The sequence below is a fragment of the Salvelinus sp. IW2-2015 genome, linkage group LG31 (assembly GCF_002910315.2).
Source record: "Salvelinus sp. IW2-2015 linkage group LG31, ASM291031v2, whole genome shotgun sequence".
NCBI lineage: Eukaryota > Metazoa > Chordata > Actinopteri > Salmoniformes > Salmonidae > Salvelinus > Salvelinus sp. IW2-2015.
Window position 1 is genome coordinate 24,165,215 of NC_036870.1, and position 20,887 is coordinate 24,186,101.

Here is a 20,887-nt window from a genome sequence, read left to right on the forward strand (position 1 = left end):
AGCTTATATAATATGTGGAAATAGCCTGATAATGATGTTCATAGCCTCATAACGATGTCTCATAGCCTTATATGATGTCTCATAGCCTGATAATGATGTCTCATAGCCTCATAACGATGTCTCATAGCCTGATAATGATGTCTCATAGCCTCATAATGATGTCTCATAGCCTATAACGATGTCTCATAGCCTTATAATGATGTCTCATAGCCTGATAATGATATCTCATAGCCTCATAACGATGTCTCATAGCCTGTTAATGATGTGTCATAGCCTCATAATGATGTTCTCATAAGCCTGATAATGATGTCTCATAGCCTGATAATGATATCTCATAGCCTCATAACGATGTCTCATAGCCTCATAATGATGTCTTCATACCTGATAATGATGTCTCATAGCCTCATAATGATGTCTCATAGCTGATAACGATGTCTCATAGCCTGATAATGATGTCTCATAGCCTGATAATGATACTCATAGCCTCATAACGATGTCTCATAGCCTGTTAATGATGTGTCATAGCCTCATAATGATGTCTCATAGCCTGATAATGATGTCTCATAGCCTGATAATGATATCTCATAGCCTCATAACATGTCTCATAGCCTCATAATGATGTCTCATAACGTGTAATGATGTCTCATAGCCTGATACGATGTCTTCATAGCCTGATAATGATGTCTCATAGCCTGGATAATGAATATTTTCATAGCCTCATTAACGATGTTCCATAGCCTGATAATGATGTCTCATAGCCTGATAATGATATCTCATAGCCTCATAACGATGTTCTCATACCTCATAATGATGTCTCATAACCTGATATGATGTCTCATAGCCTCATAACGATGTCTCATAGCCTGATAATGATGTCTCATTAGCCTGATATGATATCTCATAGCCTCATAACGATGTCTCATAGCCTGATAAGGATGTTCATAGCCTGATAATGATATCTCATAGCCTCATAACGATGTCTCATAGCCTGATAGTGATGTGTCAATAGCCTCATAACGATGTCTCTCTCTCTCCTCTTCTCTCTCTCGTGTCTCTCTCTCTCTCTCTCTCTCTCTCTCTCATCTCTCCTCTCTCTCTCTCTCTCTCTCTCTCTCTCTCTCTCTCTCTCTCTCTCTCTCTCTCTCTCTCTCTCTCTCTCTCTCTCTCTCTCTCTCTCTCTCTCTTCTCTCTCTCTCTCTCAATTCAATTCAATTCAATTCAAGGGGCTTTATTGGCATGGGAAACATGTGTTAACATTGCCAAAGCAAATGAGGTAGACAATACACAAAAGTGAAACAAACAAAACGAATTAACAGTAAACATTACACATACAGAAGTTCAAAACAATAAAGACATTACGAGTGTCATATTAAATATATACACGTGTTGTAACAATGTACAAATGGTTAAAGCACACAAGTTAAAATAAGTAAGCATAAAATATGGGTTGTATTTACAATGGTGTTTGTTTTTCACTGGTTGCCTTTTCTTGTGGCAACAGGTCACAAATCTTGCTGCTGTGATGGCACACTGTGGAATTTCACCCAGTAGATATGGGAGTTATCAAAATTGGATTTGTTTTCGAATTCTTTGTGGATCTGTGTGATCTGAGGGAAATATGTGTCTCTAATATGGTCATACATTTGGGCAGGAGGTTAGGAAGTGCAGCTCGGTTTCCACCTCATTTTGTGGGCAGTGTGCACATAGCCTGTCTTCTCTGAGAGCCATGTCTGCCTACGGCGGCCTTTCTCAATAGCAAGGCTATGCTCACTGAGTCTGTACATAGTCAAAGCTTTCCTTAAGTTTGGGTCAGTCACAGTGGTCAGGTATTCGGCACTGTGTACTCTCTGTTTAGGGCCAAATAGCATTCTAGTTTGCTCTGTTTTTTTGTTAATTCTTTCCAATGTGTCAAGTAATTATCTTTTTGTTTCTCATGATTTGGTTGGGTCTAATTGTGCTTGCCTGGGGCTTTGTGGGGTGTGTTTGTGTTTGTGAACAGAGCCCTAGGACCAGCTTGCTTAGGGGACTCTTCTCCAGGTTCATCTCTCTGTAGGTGATGGCTTTGTATGGAAGGTTTGGGAATCGCTTCCTTTTAGGTGGTTGTAGAATTTAACGGCTCTTTTCTGGATTTTGATAATTAGTGGGTATCGGCCTAATTCTGCTCTGCATGCATTATTTGGTGTTCTGCGTTTTACACGGAGGATATTTTTGCAGAATTCTGCATGCAGAGTCTCAATTTGGTGTTTGCCCCATTTTGTGAAATCTTGGTTGGTGAGCGGACCCCAGACCTCACAACCATAAAGGGCAATGGGCTCTATGACTGATTCAAGTATTTTTAGCCAGATCCTAATTGGTATGTTGAAATTTATGTTCCTTTTGATGGCATAGAATGCCCTTCTTGCCTTGTCTCTCAGATCGTTCACAGCTTTGTGGAAGTTACCTGTGGTGCTGATGTTTAGGCCGAGGTATGTATAGTTTTTTGTGGTGCTCTAAGGGCACACGGTGTCTAGATGGAATTTGTGGTCCTGGTGACTGGACCTTTTTTGGACACACATTATTTTGGTCTTACTGAGATTTACTGTCAGGGCCAGGTCTGACAGAATCTGTGCAGAAGATCTAGGTGCTGCTGTAGGCCCTCCTTGGTTGGTGACAGAAGCACCAGATCATCAGCAAACAGTAGACATTTGACTTCGGATTCTAGTAGGGTGAGACCGGGTGCTGCAGACTGTTCTAGTGCCCGCGCCAATTCGTTGATATATATGTTGAAGAGGGTGGGGCTTAAGCTGCATCCCTGTCTCACCCCACGACCCTGTGTGAAGAAATGTGTGTGTTTTTTGCCAATTTAACCGCACACTTGTTTGTTTGTGTACATGGATTTTATAAGTCGTATGTTTTACCCCCAACACCACTTTCCATCAATTTGTATAGCAGACCCTCATGCCAATTGAGTCGAAGGCTTTTTTGAAATCAACAAAGCATGAGAAGACTTTGCCTTTGTTTTGGTTTGTTTGGTTGTCAATTAGGGTGTGTAGGGTGAATACATGGTCTGTTGTACGGTAATTTGGTAAAAAGCCAATTTGACATTTTGCTCAGTACATTGTGTTCATTGAGGAAATGTACGAGTCTGCTGTTAATGATAATGCAGAGTATTTACCAAGGTTACTGTTGACGCATATTCCACGTAGTTATTGGGTCAAATTTGTCTCCACTTTTGTGATTGGGGTGATCAGTCCTTGGTTCCAAATATTGGGGAAGATGCCAGAGCTAAGGACGATGTTAAAGAGTTTTAGTATAGCCAATTGGAATTTGTTGTCTGTGTATTTGATCATTTCATTAAGGATACCATCAACACCACAGGCCTTTTTGGGTTGGAGGGTTTTTATGTCCTGTAACTCATTCAGGGTAATTGGAGAATCCAGTGGGTTCTGTAGTTTTTAATAGTTGATTCTAGTATTTGTATTTGATCATGTATATGTTTTTGCTCTTTATCTTTGTTATAGAGCCAAAAAGATTGGAGAAGTGGTTTACCCATACATCTCCATTTTGGATAGATAATTCTTCGTGTTGTTGTTTGTTTAGTGTTTTCCAATTTTCCAGAATTGGTTAGAGTCTATGGATTCTTCAATTACATTGAGCTGATTTCTGACATGCTGTTCCTTCTTTTTCCGTAGTGTATTTCTGTATTGTTTTAGTGATTCACCATAGTGAAGGCGTAGACTCAGGTTTTCTGGTCTCTATGTTTTTGGTTGGACAGGTTTCTCAATTTATTTCTTAGATTTTTGCATTCTTCATCAAACCATTTGTCATTGTTGTTCATTTCTTTGGTTTTCTATTTGAGATTTTTAGATTTGATAGGGAAGCTGAGAGTCAAATATACTGTTAAGATTTTCTACTGCCAAGTTTTACTCTCATATATATCAGCTGTGTTTCCAAAGAGATGTTGAGAGAAGACAGGGAAGGAAGCTATCCAATGTCAGTAGGACTTATTGAAGGTCTCCTGCTGAGATACAGCATGCTGATTCTCCATTGGAACCTCAGATTCCCACAGAGAGAGAACAGCTAGGGTCTAGACCCCTGTGGTAGGGCAGTTTGTAGGACATACACTGAGTATACTGGAGATGTAAGATCCTGACACAAATATAGACCTGTACCCACGCAAATACACACACACATGCACACACATACAGCCACACACACACAGAGAGTCATATGCACTCCCTCTGGGATTTCTTGGTAATCATGTGGTCTGCATCTGTTAGGGGTGATGACATTGGCCAAGTGTGTGTTGCGCGTGCGTGCATATGTGAGTCATACCCTGCAGCTGCGGAGGGGTGGTGACCTTGGCCAGGAAGACAAGGCCCAGATGCTGAAGTAGCCTCACAGCGACAGATGTTAAGGAGGGGAGAGGCTGGGGGGGAGGCGGAGGGGTGTGTTGAGGTCCCTGTACTGGCCTTGTCTCACTGTGAAGACATCTGGTCCAACTGCCCATCCACCTCTCCAATGACCAATGAGTGAGTGACGTGAGTGAGTGTAGTGAGTGAGTGAGTGAGTGAGTGAGGTGAGTGTGTGTGACGTGAGTGAGTGAGTGTTGTGTGATGTGTAGTGTGAGTGGTGTGTGAGATGTAGTGATGTGAGTGAGTGGTGTTAAGTGGGAGTGAGTGAGTGGAGTGAGTGAGTGGAGTGAGTGAGTGAGTGAGTGAGTGAGTGAGTGAGTGAGTGATGAGTGAGTGTTGTGTGTGTGTGTGTGTGTGTGTGTGTGTGTGTGTGTGTGTTGTGTGTGTGTTGATTAAGATGCAGGAGGGCAGATGCTCTGCACTAAAAGGCACCCTATCTGTGTGTGTGATTAAGATGCAGGAGGGCAGATGCCAAGGACTGTCCTTCCTCTGGTCATCCCTCATCTACCCTTGTCGTGATTGTCTTCACTATGGTTCTGTTGAACACTTGATATTCTGCAGTACCTTTTCTCAGTCTTGAATACTCAGGGCAGCTAACTTTGTCAACCCACTACACATTGGTAGTGCTTCTTGAGTTATCATGAATATAAAGATGTACTGTAGGTGCTGGTGTATAATTAAAAATGTATACAAAATATAATTACTACCATCCACAGATGTTAGGCGTTAGATCTCTCTCCTCAGTCTTTTGCAAGGGAGCCTATTGTTGATGCAGACACCGTGAATATGTGATGTGTCCGTGCTAAAGACTGAGGCAGACAGCGTGGGAGTACCCTGTTGTCAGTCATAATGGAGCTAGTGTTAGCATTCGGCTAGTCCGTCTGACTGCGTGATTGATGCTGAATGCTAGAAAATGTGCTACGACCACGTGGCATCGGAGGCTAATGAGCTCTGAGGGACTTGTGATGTAGATGACATCCGTTATGTGAGTGAGCTGAAACAAAGAGTTGTCTTCCACGCTTCCTCTGGCCGGGCTGCCTGGATACACGCTTCCTCTGGCCGGCTGCCTGGATACACGCTTCCTCTGGCCATTGCTGCCTGGATACACGCTTCCTCTGGCCGGGCTGCCTGGATACACGCTTCCTCTGGGTCCGTGCTGCCTGGATACACGCTTACTCTGGCCATGCTGCCTGATCTTCTCTCTTGCTGCCTAGATACACGCTTCCTCTGGCCGGGCTGCCTGGATACACGCTTCCTCTGGTCGGGCTGCCTAGATACACGCTTCCTCTGGCCGCGCTGCCTAGATACACGCTTCCTCTGGCCGGGCTGCCTGGATACATAACTTATGCATCACTCCTTCTTCTGTCGTTGTGGAAATCACTGTTCTGTGTGCCAAAAGAAGTGCACTAAAAGGCACCCTATTCTGTATTTAGTGCACTACCATATCCCTATGAGGCCTGGCCAAAAGTAATGCAATACATAGGAAATAGGGTGTCATTTAGGAAGCAACCCTAGGCAGTATCCTCACGTTTCACAGGGGACCAACTTTTCACAGGGGACCAACTTTTCACAGGGGACCAGTGTAACAACATCCTCCACCACCAGGGGGAGACTCCCCTTCATTAACAGATGGGCCTCAAAGGGAAGCTTGAATTATGCGTGGCCATAATATAACCACTGATAGGCACCCTTCCTCCCCTACCTCCCCAGAGATGGCTTCTAATCTATGGGTATCTAAAACAGAAAGGGTTGGATTTCCTTTTCTTTCCTGGAGGACCAGGTATTTCTGTATTCAAATTATAAAATGCTAAAAGTGTGGCTTTCCTGTATGTGAGTCCATCGCTACACTAGTCCACAGGTTTCTTCTTACACTGCCACAGGTTTCTTCTTACACTGCCACAGACCATCTTTGCACTGGTAGAATTGTCTTTCCTGATTGTCTGCATTAAGGCAATGATTAGTTTAATGGTCTTTGTAATGCTTGGCTGAAATAGAGAGTTGCCTCATCAGGTCATAGATTGGACTGAACTGGACACTCCTAAAATCCAATCATTCGTCCTCAGTAGGATAAAACATATTGAGACGTATATAGTGCATGGAACTAGTCCAGATTATTCAATTAGAGCAGAGCAATCGAATCACTGACCACTGCTGCTCGCTAGTGGAGCGAGCATGGATGAATCAATTAGAGCTAATCGATTCTCCAATCAATTCCCTCATTGAGTCGTGGAGAGTCATCCTCAGTAATGCTATATACGCACCACTGAACTTTGGTTAGCCAATCACAGGCCGTTTTACTCAGTGCGATTGGCTTGGGCTCCAGTCAATCGATGGTTTAGGAGTTAGTCGATAATGAATGGTTCGCTTGTTTAGACTTTGAGGACAGCTGTTTGTGTTTACATTGGGATAGCAGGGAGTTTGTGGGAGTGTAGAAGATGTTGGTTAATTAGGTAAAACAACATCAAATAGACGTAGGATATCTCTCTTTCTTCTTCCTTCTCTCTCGCTCTCTCTCAAATAAATGTTCATTGTAAGGGCTTTATTGGCATGCCAAAGCAAGTGAAATAGATAATGAACAAAAGGGAAATAAACAATAAAAAATGAACAGTAAACATTACACTCTAGAAGATTACAGACACTAGAAATGTCATATTATGTATAAATACAGTGTTGTAACGATGTGCAAATAGTGAAATTACAAAAGAGAAAATAAATAAACATCAATTTGGGTATTTACAATGGTGTTTGTTCTTTACTGGTTGCYCTTTTCTTGTGATAACAGGTCACACATCTTGCTTCTGTGATGGCACACTGTGGTATTTCACCCAGTAGTTATGGGAGTTTATCAAAATTGTGATTTGCTTTTGAATTCTTTGTGGGTCTGTGTAATCTGAGCGAAATAAGTGTATCTAATRTGGTCATACATTTGGCAGGAGGTTAAGAAGTGCAGCTCAGTTTCCACCTCACATAGCCTGACTTCTYTTGAGAGCGRGGTCTGCCTACGGCGGCCTTTCTCAATAGCAAGGCTATGCTCACTGAGTCTGTACATAATCAAGGCTTTCCTTACGTTTGGGTCAGTCACAGTGGTCAGATATCCTGGCACTGTGTACTCTCAGATTAGGGCCAAATAGCATTCTAGTTTGCTCAGTTTTTTTGTTAATTCTTTCCAATGTGTCAAGTAATTATCTTTTTGTTTTCTCATGATTTGGTTGGGTCTAATCGTGTTGCTGTCCTGTGACTATGCTGGGTATGTTTGTGTTTGTGACCAGAGCCCCAGGACCAGCTTGCTTAGCAGACTCTTCTCCATGTTCATATCTCTGTAGGTGATGGCTTTGGAAGGTTTGGGAATCGTTTCCTTTTAGGTGGTTGTAGAATTTAATGTCTCTTTTCTGGATTTTGAACATTAGCGGGTATCGGCCTAATTCTGCTCTGCATGCGTTATTTGGTGTCTCTCTCTCTCTCTCCTCTTTCTCTCTCTCTCTCCTCTCTGTCCTCTCACTGTCTGTCCTCGGTGAAGACAGCTTCTCCCTTCCTTTGTCTTGTTTTTTCTCTTCCTTTGTCCGTCTGTTTACCTCTCCTTCCATCCTCCACACTCGTTCCCCTCAAACAGTGAACTGTTTCTCTCTTCTTTTTCCCCACTCCCCATCTCCTCTTTTGTTTCTTGCAGGGCACATCAGATCCTCAGTGTGTTGTCTGGGACTATGGGAACCCGTAAGTCACTTTTACTCTGTCTCCACAAGCTCGCATGCACACGCAGACACACATGCTCTTGGTTAGCTGCGATGTGTGATGTGTGGTTTCTTCACTTAATTAATAGAGTGAAAACATTTTAATGAAGAGCCAGCCACAGTGTTAATTGAATAATTCAATTAAACACAGAATTGTTTCTATGCTCAACCGCTCAAAGGCAATTTTTTTTATGTATTTGGTTTGTTTTTATTTAAAGACCCAGTGCAGTCAAAAACTGTAATTTGCTGTGTTTTATATATATTTCCACATCATGAGGTTGGAATAAATACTGTGAAATTCTGAAAAAGTATTGTATTGAATTAAAATGATCAAAAATGGTCTTGTATTTTTGACCATTTTAATTGAAAACAATCACAGTAAAAATTGTTATCCAGAAATGATTAGATATTGAGATACGAACGGCTGCACTGGACCTTTAACACAGGCCTACTATGAAATGAGTGGACAAGTGGATAGTTTTGATTATCTATATGCACAGCTCAGGTGACCACTGACCAATGAGAGCACAGCTCAGGTGAACACTGACCAATGAGATTAAAGTCTGATGCAGGACAGAAATGACCAATCAATAGGTGATATGTAGGAGGGTGACTAGAGATTCCACCTGCTAGGTTTACTTATGATTAATTCATTGATTGATTGTGTGTATTATTCTTCAAAAGGAGATTATTTCCACAGCTCACCAAAGGCTTTGAAGTTCTAATTTAAATTTAAATTACACATCCAACATTTTAAATCATCAAATATCAAAATATTCAAAATATAACATTCACAAACTGTCTCCCAAGAGAGTTATCACAGCACAACTCAAGACAACTTAATCCCATATATTATGCAATACTGTCTGTTTGACTTGGTAACTAAATCCCTATATAAGTAAGAGGGAATACATTGAGATTGCCAATCATCAAAGAGGCTAGCGCTGGCTCAATTATTGTGTAATCGTGTTACTGACAATTCTGGATAATAACCGTGAACAAAAAATAATAATCACCATACTCGTCTTAATACATTCATTTTAGGAGAAGGGGGATTCAACTTTATATTCAAGTAGATCAAGTTTAGCCAATAGCAGTTTAAAAAAATGTCGGGGTAAAGTTGGTAATCATTTTACTAGTACGGCAGTCGGGAGGATAAGATTAATGTCCAAAAGTTCCAAGCTAGGGCTGTCACCAAAGCTGTGTTATATTCATTAGGTATGTCATAGCACATTTTCTAAATACATTATGATGCTTTACAAGCAAAAACAAACAAACAAATAAATACAATTATGACAATAGCCGTGGTCATTTGCATAACAATGAATCGTTATCCACAGCCCTAAAAGTGGCGGTTCCCATCTTGGAAACAATCAGCTCTGCAAAAACAATTAAACACCATCCAGATTAGCATTCCAATCACATTAACCTCCCCATCGTTAACATAGGAGCCAGCCAGTCTGATTACCAAGCAGGGAGATACAGAGATCACTATCACACAGCAATAAAACCAAAAACCCAAGAATATCTGTCAGCCATGTCTGTTTGGAGAACAGATTAGGCAATACACACACACACACCACACACACACACACACACACACACACCACACACACACACACACACACACACACACACACACACACACAACACATGCACACAACATGCACTGCATGTGCATGCTCCCCTAGTAGGTACTCGGGGAAGATGAGTTATAGTAGTACTTTTATCTCTAACACAGAGAAAATTGTGTGTGCATGTGCGTGCGTCTGCGTCCTATTGTGTGTATAACCCAGGGAGACAGAGAGGACAGAGCGACAGAGAGATAGGGAGACAGGCAGGGAGACAGACAGGGAGACAGGGAGATAGACAGGGAGACAGAGAGACAGGAAGATAGGGAGACAGGCAGACAGAGAGACAGGGAGACAGACAGGGAGACAGACAGGGAGATAGACAGCCAGGAGAGAAAGACACCCAGGGAGACAGACCGGCAGACAGAGAGACAGACAGGGAGACCAGGCAGACAGAGAGACAGACAGGGAGACAGGGGACCAGGAGACAGCCAGACAGAGAGACAGGGAGACCGAAAGGGGACATACAGGGAGGCAGACAGACAGGGAGCAGACAGACAGGAGACAGACAGACAGCCAGGGAGACAGGGAGACAGACAGGGGACAGACAGGGAGACATACAGGGAGACAGACAGGGAGACAGGCAGACAGATGGGTACCTGAGGAAGGATCATGCAGAGATTACAATACATGCTGCAGTAAAAAGCTTTGTTTGTTTACAGAAGTCTTTCACCTCTCACAAACCCCCCTGTCACAAGACGAACCTACAGGCCTTCAGCTGAGAGAAACATAACGAACAGACAGCTAGAGGGGAGTGGAGGATATAGGTAGCCACAGAGCAGGGAAGGATCATCTTTTCTCTGTCGCCATTTTCTGTTGCCTTTAGTAAAGTCACATATGATTTACTTCACTTAGGAACATTTAACTATATTGTATATACTGTACATGGCTTGTAATATTTGAAACTGACCTCCTATAGAGATGAATGCTGTGTGGTGTGTGTGTGTGTGTGTGTGTGTGTGTGTGTGTGTGTGTGTGTGTGTGTGTGTGTGTGTGTGTGTGTGTGTGTGTGTGTGTGTGTGTTGTGTGTGTGTGTGTGTGTGTGTGTGTGTGTGTGTGTTGTGTGTCGTGCGTCTGTGCGTGTGCATATGTGTGTATGTGCCTGTGTGCATGTGTGTGTGTGTGTTGGTGCGTTTGTGCATCTGTGTGTGTGCGTATGTGTGTGTGTGTGTGTGTGTGTGGTGTGGCGCGTGTTGTGTGTGTCAGTCCTAAAACAGCAGTTAGGGATTAAGGACTGCATCGGGACACAAAATCTCTTGAGCCGAACATCATCCCCTGCTGTGGTGTGTGTGTTTGTATTTGTGTGTTATGTGTGTGTTGTAAATTTGTGTGGAGAGTAATAGCCACATTTTGATGGGCTCTGCTAAAGGGCTAAGTTGGCCCACAGTTTCTGTTCACAGTTCAGTTTTGTTCTGTTCTGTTTTGTTTTTTTACAGCCCATATGTCCGTACCATCTGGTGTGCCCACATCCACAGCTCTCTGTCTCTCTCTCTCTCTCTCTCTCTCTCTCTCTCTCTCTCTCTTCTCTCTCCTCTCTCTCTCTCTCTCTCTCTCTCTTTCTCTCTCCTCTCTATCAATCGCTCTCTATTCCTCACTTTCTCTGTAAATCATATTTATGGATCTGTGTCAAACTTTATGTAACTGGGTTCAGGTGGGTTGAGGTCTCTATCTTGGTTCAGGTAGGGTGATCAAAGCTTGAGTGGTTAACAGGATAGCAGATCTCACCTAACCCCTTCCACTCTTGTCCAACTCACACCATACAATAGGGTTTTTCACATGCAGTATGGCAAAGTTAAACATCTAGCATGAAGGGAGAGAGGGGGATTGAGAGAGAGTGAGAGAGAACAAAAGAGAGGTATAGAGAGAGCGAGAGAGAGGTAGAGAGAGAGAAAGAAAGTGAGGTAGAGAGAGGAGCTAGAGAGAGTGAGGTAGATAGAGAGGCAGAGAGAGAGAGAAGAGAGAGTAGGAGAGAGAGATGTTGAGGCTGGGTACCCGTTGACCATATTGAGCTAGCTGTATTGTGCTATAGAGACCACTCTTACTCTTTATCCTTCACCATTGCTTTCCCCCTACATCAATACAAAAGCATAGTTGTGTAAGAGATTGACGTTATCATATGTTGTTATAACTGCGCTTAAAAAGTTGTGGTGGTATGCAGCATTGTTCCCTCTCTCTGGCTAGGTCATGCATCTGCAGCCTCTCTGAAATGATGATGGATTTTCTGCTCCTCTCTCCAGAGTGGTCCCTGACCTTGCCTCCAGCATCTCCCTCTCTCCCTTGATCCAGAACACATGCATGCTTTGGGGGTCAGACCTCCTGCCGTCACAACACACACACACACACACACACACATACATGCATGCGCAAACACGCAGAGTCGAGCTCACACACACAAGCACACACGCATACACGCAGGGGTGCAAACACACACATACACACATACACACATACACACACAGGGGTGCATACACACACATACACACATACAGTTGAAGTCAGAAGTTTACATACACTTAGTTTGGAGTCATTAAAACTTGTTTTTCAACCACTCCACAAATTTCTTGTTAATAAACTATAGTTTTGCCAAGTTGGTTAGGACATCTACTTTGTGCATGACACAAGTAATTTTTCCAACAAACTTATAATTCACTCTATTACAATTCCAGGGGGTCAGTGGGTAAGTTGACCCTGTCTTTAAAAGGCTTGGGAAATTCCAGAAAATGATGTCATGGCTTTAGAAGCTTCTGATAGGCTAATTGACATCATTTGAGTCAATTGGAGGTGTACCTGTGGATGTATTTCAAGGCCTACCTTCAAACTCAGTGCCTCTTTGCTTGACATCATGGGAAATTCAAAAGAAATAAGCCAAGACCTCAGAAAAAGAATTGTAGACCTCCACAAGACTGGTTCATCCTTGGGAGCAATTTCCAAACGCCTGAACGTACCACGTTCATCTGTACAAACAATAGTACGCAAGTATAAACACCATGGGACCACGCAGCCGTCATACCGCTCAGGAAGGAAACGCGTTCTGTCTCCTAGAGATGAACGCACTTTGGTGCAAAAAGTGCAAATCAATCCCGGAACAACAGCAAAGAACCTTGAGAAGATGCTGGAGAAAACAGATACAAAAGTATCTATATCCACATTAAAACGAGTCCTATATCGACATAACCTGAAAGGCCGCTCAGCAAGGAAGAAGCCACTGCTCCAAAATCGCCATAAAAATGTCAGACTACGGTTTGCAACTGCACATGGGGACAAAGATCCTACTTTTTAGAGAAATGTCCTCTGGTCTGAAACAAAAATAGAACTTTTTGGCCATAATGACCATCATTATGTTTGGAGGGAAAAGGGGGAGGCTTGCAAGCCGAAGAACACCATCCCAACCATGAAGCACGGGGATGGCAGCATCATGTCCTTTGGGTGCTTTGCTGCAGGAGGGGCTGGTGCACTTCACAAAATAGATGGCATCATGAGGGAGGAAAATTATGTAGATATATTGAAGCAACATATCAAGACATCAGTCAGGAAGATAAAGCTTGGTTGCAAATGGGTCTTCCAAATGGACAATTTTATTTATTTATTTATTTATTTTACCGTTATTTTACCAGGTAAGTTGACTGAGAACACGTTCTCATTTGCAGCAACGACCTGGGGAATAGTTACAGGGGAGAGGAGGGGGATGAATGAGCCAATTGTAAACTGGGGATTATTAGGTGACCGTGATGGTTGAGGGCCAGATTGGGAATTTAGCCAGGACACCGGGGTTAACACCCCTACTCTTACAATGACCCCAAGCATACTTCCAAAGTTGTGGCAAAATGGCTTAAGGACAACAAAGGCACGGTATTGGAGTGGACCTCACAAAGCCCTGACCTCAAGCCTATAGAAAATTTGTGGGCAGAACTGAAAAAGCGCATGCGAGCAAGGAGGCCTACAAACCTGACTCTGTTACACCAGCTGTCAGAAGGAATGGGCCAGAATTCACCCAACTTATTGTGGGAAGTTTGTGGAAGACTAACCGACACATTTGACCCAAGTGAAACAATTTAAAGGCAATGCTACCAAATACTAATTGAGTGAATGTTAACTTCTGACCCACTGAGAATGTGATGAAATAAATAAAATATAAAATAAATCATTCTCTCAACTATTATTCAGACATTTCACATTCTTAAAATAAAGTGGTGTACCTAACTGCCCTAAGACAGGGAATTTTTACTAGGATTAAATGTGAGGAATTGTGAAAAACTGAGTTTAAATGTATTTGGCTCAGGTGTATGTAAACTTCCGACTTCAACTGTACATGCACACATACAGTGGGGAGAATAAGTATTTGATACACTGCCGATTCTGCAGGTTTTCCTACTTACAAAGCATGTAGAGGTCTGTAATTTTTATCATAGGTACACTTCAAGTGTGAGAGACGGAATCTAAAACAAAAATCTAGAAAATCACATTGTATGATTTTTAAGTAATTAATTAGCATTTTATTGCATGACATAAGTACCTCGTGGGGCATGAGGAAGGTGAGGGATCAGCCCAGAACTACACGGCAGGACCTGGTCAATGACCTGAAGAGAGCTGGGACCAAGTCTCAAAGAAAACCATTAGTAACACACTACGCCGTCATGGATTAAAATCCTGCAGCGCACGCAAGGTCCCCCTGCTCAAGCCAGCGCATGTCCAGGCCCGTCTGAAGTTTGCCAAGGACCATCTGGATGATCCAGAGGAGGAATGGGAGAAGGTCATGTGGTCTGATGAGACAAAAATGAGCTTTTGGTCTAAACTCCACTCGCCGTGTTTGGAGGAAGAAGAAGGATGAGTACACCCCAAGAACACCATCCAACCGTGAAGCATGGTGGTGGAAACATCATTCTTTGGGATGCTTTTCTTGCAAACGGGACAGGACGACTCCACCGTATTGAGGGGGGGATGGATGGGGCCATGTATTGCGAGATCTTGGCCAACAACCTCCTTCCCTCAGTAAGAGCATTGAAGATGGGTCGTGGCTGGTCTTCCAGCATGAACAACGACCCGAAACACACAGCAGGGCAACTAAGAGTGGCTCCGTAAGAAGCATCTCAAGGTCCTGGAGTGGCCTAGCCAGTCCCAGACATGAACCCAATAGAAAATCTTAGGAGGGAGCTGAAAGTCCGTATTGCCCAGCGACAGCCCCGAAACCTGAAGGATCTGGAGAAGTCTGTATGGAGGAGTGGGTGCCAAAATCCCTGCTGCAGTGTGTGCAAACCTGGTCAAGAACTACAGGAAACATATGATCTCTGTATTGCAAACAAGGTTTGTGTTACCAATATTAAGTTCTGCTTTTCTGATGTATCAAATACTTATTCATGCAATAAATGCATAATATTACTTAAAATCAATAATCTAATGTGATTTTCTGGATTTTGTTTAGATTCCGTCTCTCACACTTGAAAGTGTACCTATGATAAAAAATGACAGACCTCTACATGCTTTGTAAGTAGGAAAACCTGCAGAACTCGGCAGTGTATCAAATACTTGTTCTCCCCACTGTAGTGCACTTACACACAGACACACACACACTGTGTTCACTGTTGCTCACACACACAAACAACCACCCCTGGTGTGGTGCTCTTTAGAGGGTCAGGGATAAAGATTTGGGGATAAAGTGCATTTGTGTGTGTATTCAGTATTCAGACCCGTTGACTTTTTTCCAGATTTTCTTACGTTACAACTTTATTCTAAAATGTATTAAATATTTTTTTTCCTTCATCAATCTACACACAATACCCCATAATGACAAAGCAAAAACAGGTTTTTAGATATTTTTGCAAATATATTAAMACCTTAAATATCACATTTACATAAGTATTCAGACCCTTTACTCAGTACTTAGTTGAAGCACCTTTGACAGTGATTACAGCCTTGAGTCTTCTTGGGTATGATGCTACAAGCTTGGCACACCTGTAGTTGGGGAGTTTCTCCCATTTTTATCTGTAGATCCTCTYAAGCTCTGTCAGGTTGGATAGGGAACAGATATTTTCAGGTCCCTGCAGAGATGTTCGATTGGGTTCATGTCCGGGCCCTGGCTGGGCCACTCAAGGACATTCAAAGACTTGTCCCAAAGCCACTCCTGCGTTGCCTTGGCTGTGTGCTTAGGGTCGTTGTCCTGTTGAAAGGTGAACCTTCACCCCTGTCTGAGGTCCTGAGCGCTCTGGAGCAGGTTTTCAACAAGGATCTCTCTGTACATTGCTCCGTTTATCTTGCCCTCGATCCTAACTAGTCTCCTTGTCCCTGTCGCTGAAAAACACCCCCACAGCCTGATGCTGCCACCACCATGCTTCACCGTAGGGATGGTGCCAGGTTTCCTCCAGATGTGATGCTTGGCATTCAGGCCAAAATAGTTTTATTAGATCAGAGAATCTTGTTTCTCATGGTCTGAGAGTCCTTTAGGTGCTTTTTGGCAAATGTTTTGGTACCCTTCCCTAGATCTATGCCTTGACAAAATCCTAACTTGGAGCTCATTGCTTGGTTTTTGCTCTGACATGTACTGTCAACTGTGGGACCTTATATAGACATGTGTGTGTCTTTCCATTTCATGTCCAATCAATTGAAGTGATCAACGGTTGACTCCAATCAAGTTGTTCTAACAAGGATGATCAATTGAAACAGGATGCACCTAAACTCAATTTTGAGTCTCATAGCAAAGGATCTGAATAATGATGTAAATAAGGTATTTCTATTATATTTTTTATACATTTGCAAAAACGTCTAAAATCCTGTTTTCACTTTGTCATTATGGGGTATGTTTGAATATTGATGCATTTAAAAAAAATCAATTTTAGAATAAGGCTGTAACGTAACAAAATGTGGAAAAAGTCTATAGTGACTGACATTCTATAGTCACTGACATTCAGTAGTGACTGACATTCGATATTGGCTGACATTCAGTAGTGACTGACATTCTATAGTGACTGACATTCAGTAATGACTGACATTCTATAGTGATTGACATTCTATAGTCACTGACATTCTATAGTCACTGACATTCTGTAGTGACTGACATGCTATAGTACATTACATTCTATAGTAACTGAGCACTCCAATCATATTTGATCCATGATTCTAATGGTCTAATATAATGTGATCTGTTAATCATTGTAACCTGCATGTTTCCTGATGCCTTCGGGGTACGTCAAATAAAAATCACATTTTCAAACAGTACATTTATATTTTCCAACGGGGCTATGCATTTTTTTCACATGAGTAGCCTCGTTTCACTGCCAAAAATACAAATAAACCATCTAGTGTTTAGCGAAATAACAACACAATGTCAAATACAGGTAGCCTWGTCAAATAATTGACATCCAATCACATTAACCGTTACTCTCTCACTGGAAACCCTCACTCTTGCGCAGACATTTAGAAACGAAACATGACCATTTGAAAAATAAGCCACAGGAGTTTTTGAGCGAGAATAAAGATGGCTTTCGAGTACTAAGACATGTAGTAAAGCAACAGATACCATTAATAAGAAGAGGCTAGAAGCGTCTTAAATGGTGAGCTACCGAGTGGCTAGGACAGGCAAGCCCCATACTATTGTGGAGGACTTAATTCTTCCCGCTGCTGGGAAAATGCTTGGGGAAAAGGCCAAAAAACGATACAGACAATGCCTTCATCAAACAACATTGTTTCTAGACTCATCAGTGATATGGCAGAAGATGTTTTGAAACAATTACTGCTTCACATACAAGCAAGTGAATTCTATGCGTTACAGCTGGATGAGTCAACAGACTTGGCGGGCCTGGCACAGCTCCTGGTATATGTCTGTTACGTTTATTGGGGGTAAATTAAGGGAGACATCCTCTTCTGCAAACCACTGGAAACCAGGACAACATGAGATTATATTTTTAAAGTACTGGACAGCTTTGTGACATCAAATGGACTTTGGTGGTCAATACGTGTTGGTATCTGGACTGATGGCGCAAAAGCTATGACAGGGAGACATAGTGGAGTGGTAACGCACATGCAAGCAGTTGCTTCCGACACCACTTGGGTACACTGCAGCGTCCACCGAGAGGCTCTTGCTGCTAAGGGAATGACTGACAGCTTGAAAGACGTTTTGGACACTACAATGAAAATGGTTAACTTTGTTAAAGCAAGGCCCCTGAACTCTCGTGTATTTTCTGCGCTATGCAATGATATGGGCAGCGACCATGTAACGCTTTTACAACATACAGAAGTGCACTGGTTATCAAGGGGCAAAGTATTGACACGTTTTTTTTTATTGAGAGACAAGCTTAAAGTTTTATTTACTGACCATAACGTTCACTTGTCTGACCTCTTGCATGATGATGAGTGTCTCACACGACTGGCCTATCTGGGTAATGTTTTTTCTCACCTGATTGATCTGAATATAGGATTACAGGGACTCTCCAAAACTATATTCAATGTGTGGGACAAAATTGAGCCAATGATTAATAAGTTGGACCTCTTTTCTGTCTGCATTAACAATGACAACACACAGGTCTTTCCATCTTTCCAATGTTCAAGATGGCGCCGGAGGAGATGGGCCATTTTACGGTCTCCTAACCAATTGTGCTATTATGTGTTTTTTTTCCGCGATATTTGTAAATTATTTTGTACAATGTTTCTGCAACCGTATCTTACGGCAGAAAAGAGCTTCTGGATATCAGGACAGCGATCACTCACCTCGGATTAGACAAAGATTTTTTCAACAACAACAACAAGCACGATTTTCTCCAAACACCCCACAGGGCAGACATCCCAATTATTCGCAAAAGGAAGCGACGCAGAGGATGAGGAGCCGGATGCCTTGTCCGGATCCGCAGAAGGCAAGTAGGAAAGCTGCCGTTACCATCAATATTACTCGCCAACGTGCAATCATTGGACAATAAACTAGACGAGGTACAATCACGAATATCCTACCAACGGGACATCACGGAATCGTGGCTGAATGATGACATGGATATTCAGCTAGCGGGATATACGCTGCACCGGCAGGATAGAACAGCACACGAGGGGGGACGGGGACGAGGGGGAGGGACGGTCTGTGCATGTTTGTAAACAACAGCTGGTGCACGGAATCTAACTTTTTAGGGATAGGGGGCAGCATTTTCACTTTTGGATGAATTGGTGCCCAAATTGAACGGCCTCCTACTCTGTCCCAGATGATAATATATGCATAGTATTAGTATACTATTGGATAGAAAACACTCTGAAGTTTCTAAAACTGTTTGAATTATGTCTGTGAGTATAACAGAACTCATATGGCAGACAAACTTCCAAACAGGAAGTGAGAATTCTAAGAAGGGTCGATGTGAAAGTCATCGCCTATTCAATTCCCTGTAATATATGGATCTGTTTGCACTCCCTACGCCTTCCACTAGATGTCAACAGTCAGTAGAACGTGGAATGAAGCTTCCTGTGATATGGGACCGGATGGGAGGGGAATGAGTCAGTGGTCTGGCAGAATGCTAGTTGATAGTCATGCGCACTAGTCATGGAATGGCAATGTGTGCCATTACTTATACAGACATGAAGAAATGCTCCGAATTGGAACGTTATTTATATATATATGATAACAACATCCTGAAGATTGATTCTCTACTAAATTTGACCAGTTTATTCGACTTGTAATATAACTAGCGTTTGGACATGTGAACTACACATGCTAGCAAAAGTTGCTAATTCGACATAAGTAATGGACATTATCGAACAAAACAACAATTTATTGTGGAACTAGGATTCCTGGCACTGCATTCTGATGAAAGATCATCAAAGGTAAGGGAATATTTATGATGTAATTTCGTATTTCTGTTGACTCCAACATGGCGGAGAAATGTTGTTTCTATCTGAGCGCCGTATCAGATTATTGCATGGTATGCTTTTTCCTAAAGTTTAAAAAAAATCTGACACAGTGGTTGCATTAAGAACCAGTGTATCTTTAAGTATATGTAAAACATGTATCTTTCATCAAAGTTTATGATGAGTATTTCTGTTATTTGACGTGGCTCTCTGTAATTACTCCGGATATTTTGGAGGCATTTCTGAAAATGGCGCCAATGTAAACCGAGATTTGTGGATATAAATATGCACATTATCGAACAAAACATAAATGTATTGTGTAACATGATGTCCTATGAGTGTCATCTGATGAAGATTATCAAAGGTTAGTGATTCATTTTATCTCTATTTCTGCTTTTGTGTGACTATCTTTGACTGGGAAAAATGGCTGTGTGTTTTTTGGATTTGGTGGTGATCTAACATAAATATATGTTGTGTTTTTGCTGTAAAACATTAAAAAAATCGGACACGATGGGTAGATTAACAAGATGTTTGGACTTGTTAATAATGTGTGAAAGTTACATATTTCAAAAATATTTTTGAATTTCGCGCGCTGACTTTTCAGCGGAATGTTGGGRGGGTTTCCGCTAGCGGAATGTGTGTCCTAGAAAAGCTAAGGAAGTCTCTAGATTTTGCTTGCCTGAAGTAGAGTATATTGTGATAAATTGCAGGCCATACTACTTGCCTAGAGAGTTCTCAGCTATACTTTTTGTGGCTGTTTATTTACCACCACAAACAGATGCTGGCACTAAGACCGCACTCAGTAAGCTGTATAAGGAAATAAGCAAGCAGGAAACCACTCACCAAGAGGCGGCACTCCGAGTGGCCGGAGACTTTAATGCAGGGAAACTTAAATCAGTTCTACCAAATCTCTATCAACATGTTAAATGTGCAACCAGGGGGAAATAAATTCTACATCACCTGTATTCCACACACAGAGAAGCGTACAAAGCTCTCCCTCACCCTCCATTTTGTAAATCTGACCACAACTCTATCCTCCTGATTCCAGCTTACAAGCAAAAAGTTAAGCAGGAAGCACCAGAGACTCGCTCTATAAAAACATGGTCGGATGAAGCAGATGCTAAACTACAGGACTGTTTTGCTATCACAGACTGTCACATGTTCCGGGATTCTTCTGATGACATTGAGAAATACACCACATCAGTCACTGGCTTTATCAATAAGTGCATTGAGGACGTCGTCCCCACAGTGACTGTACGTACATACCCCAACCAGAAGCCATGGATTACAGGCAGCATTCGCACTGAGCTAAAGGGTAGAG

General features: G+C 42.3%; 1 protein-coding gene across 1 annotated transcript in view; it reads left to right on the forward strand.

The window, feature by feature from the left end:
• Positions 1–20,887, forward strand: part of adgrb2 (adhesion G protein-coupled receptor B2) — a 290,937-nt gene that overhangs the window by 247,532 nt on the left and 22,518 nt on the right. Inside the window, 1 exon segment of the mRNA XM_070436396.1 lies at positions 8,062–8,105. Within this exon segment, the coding sequence (XP_070292497.1) occupies positions 8,062–8,105 (44 nt within the window).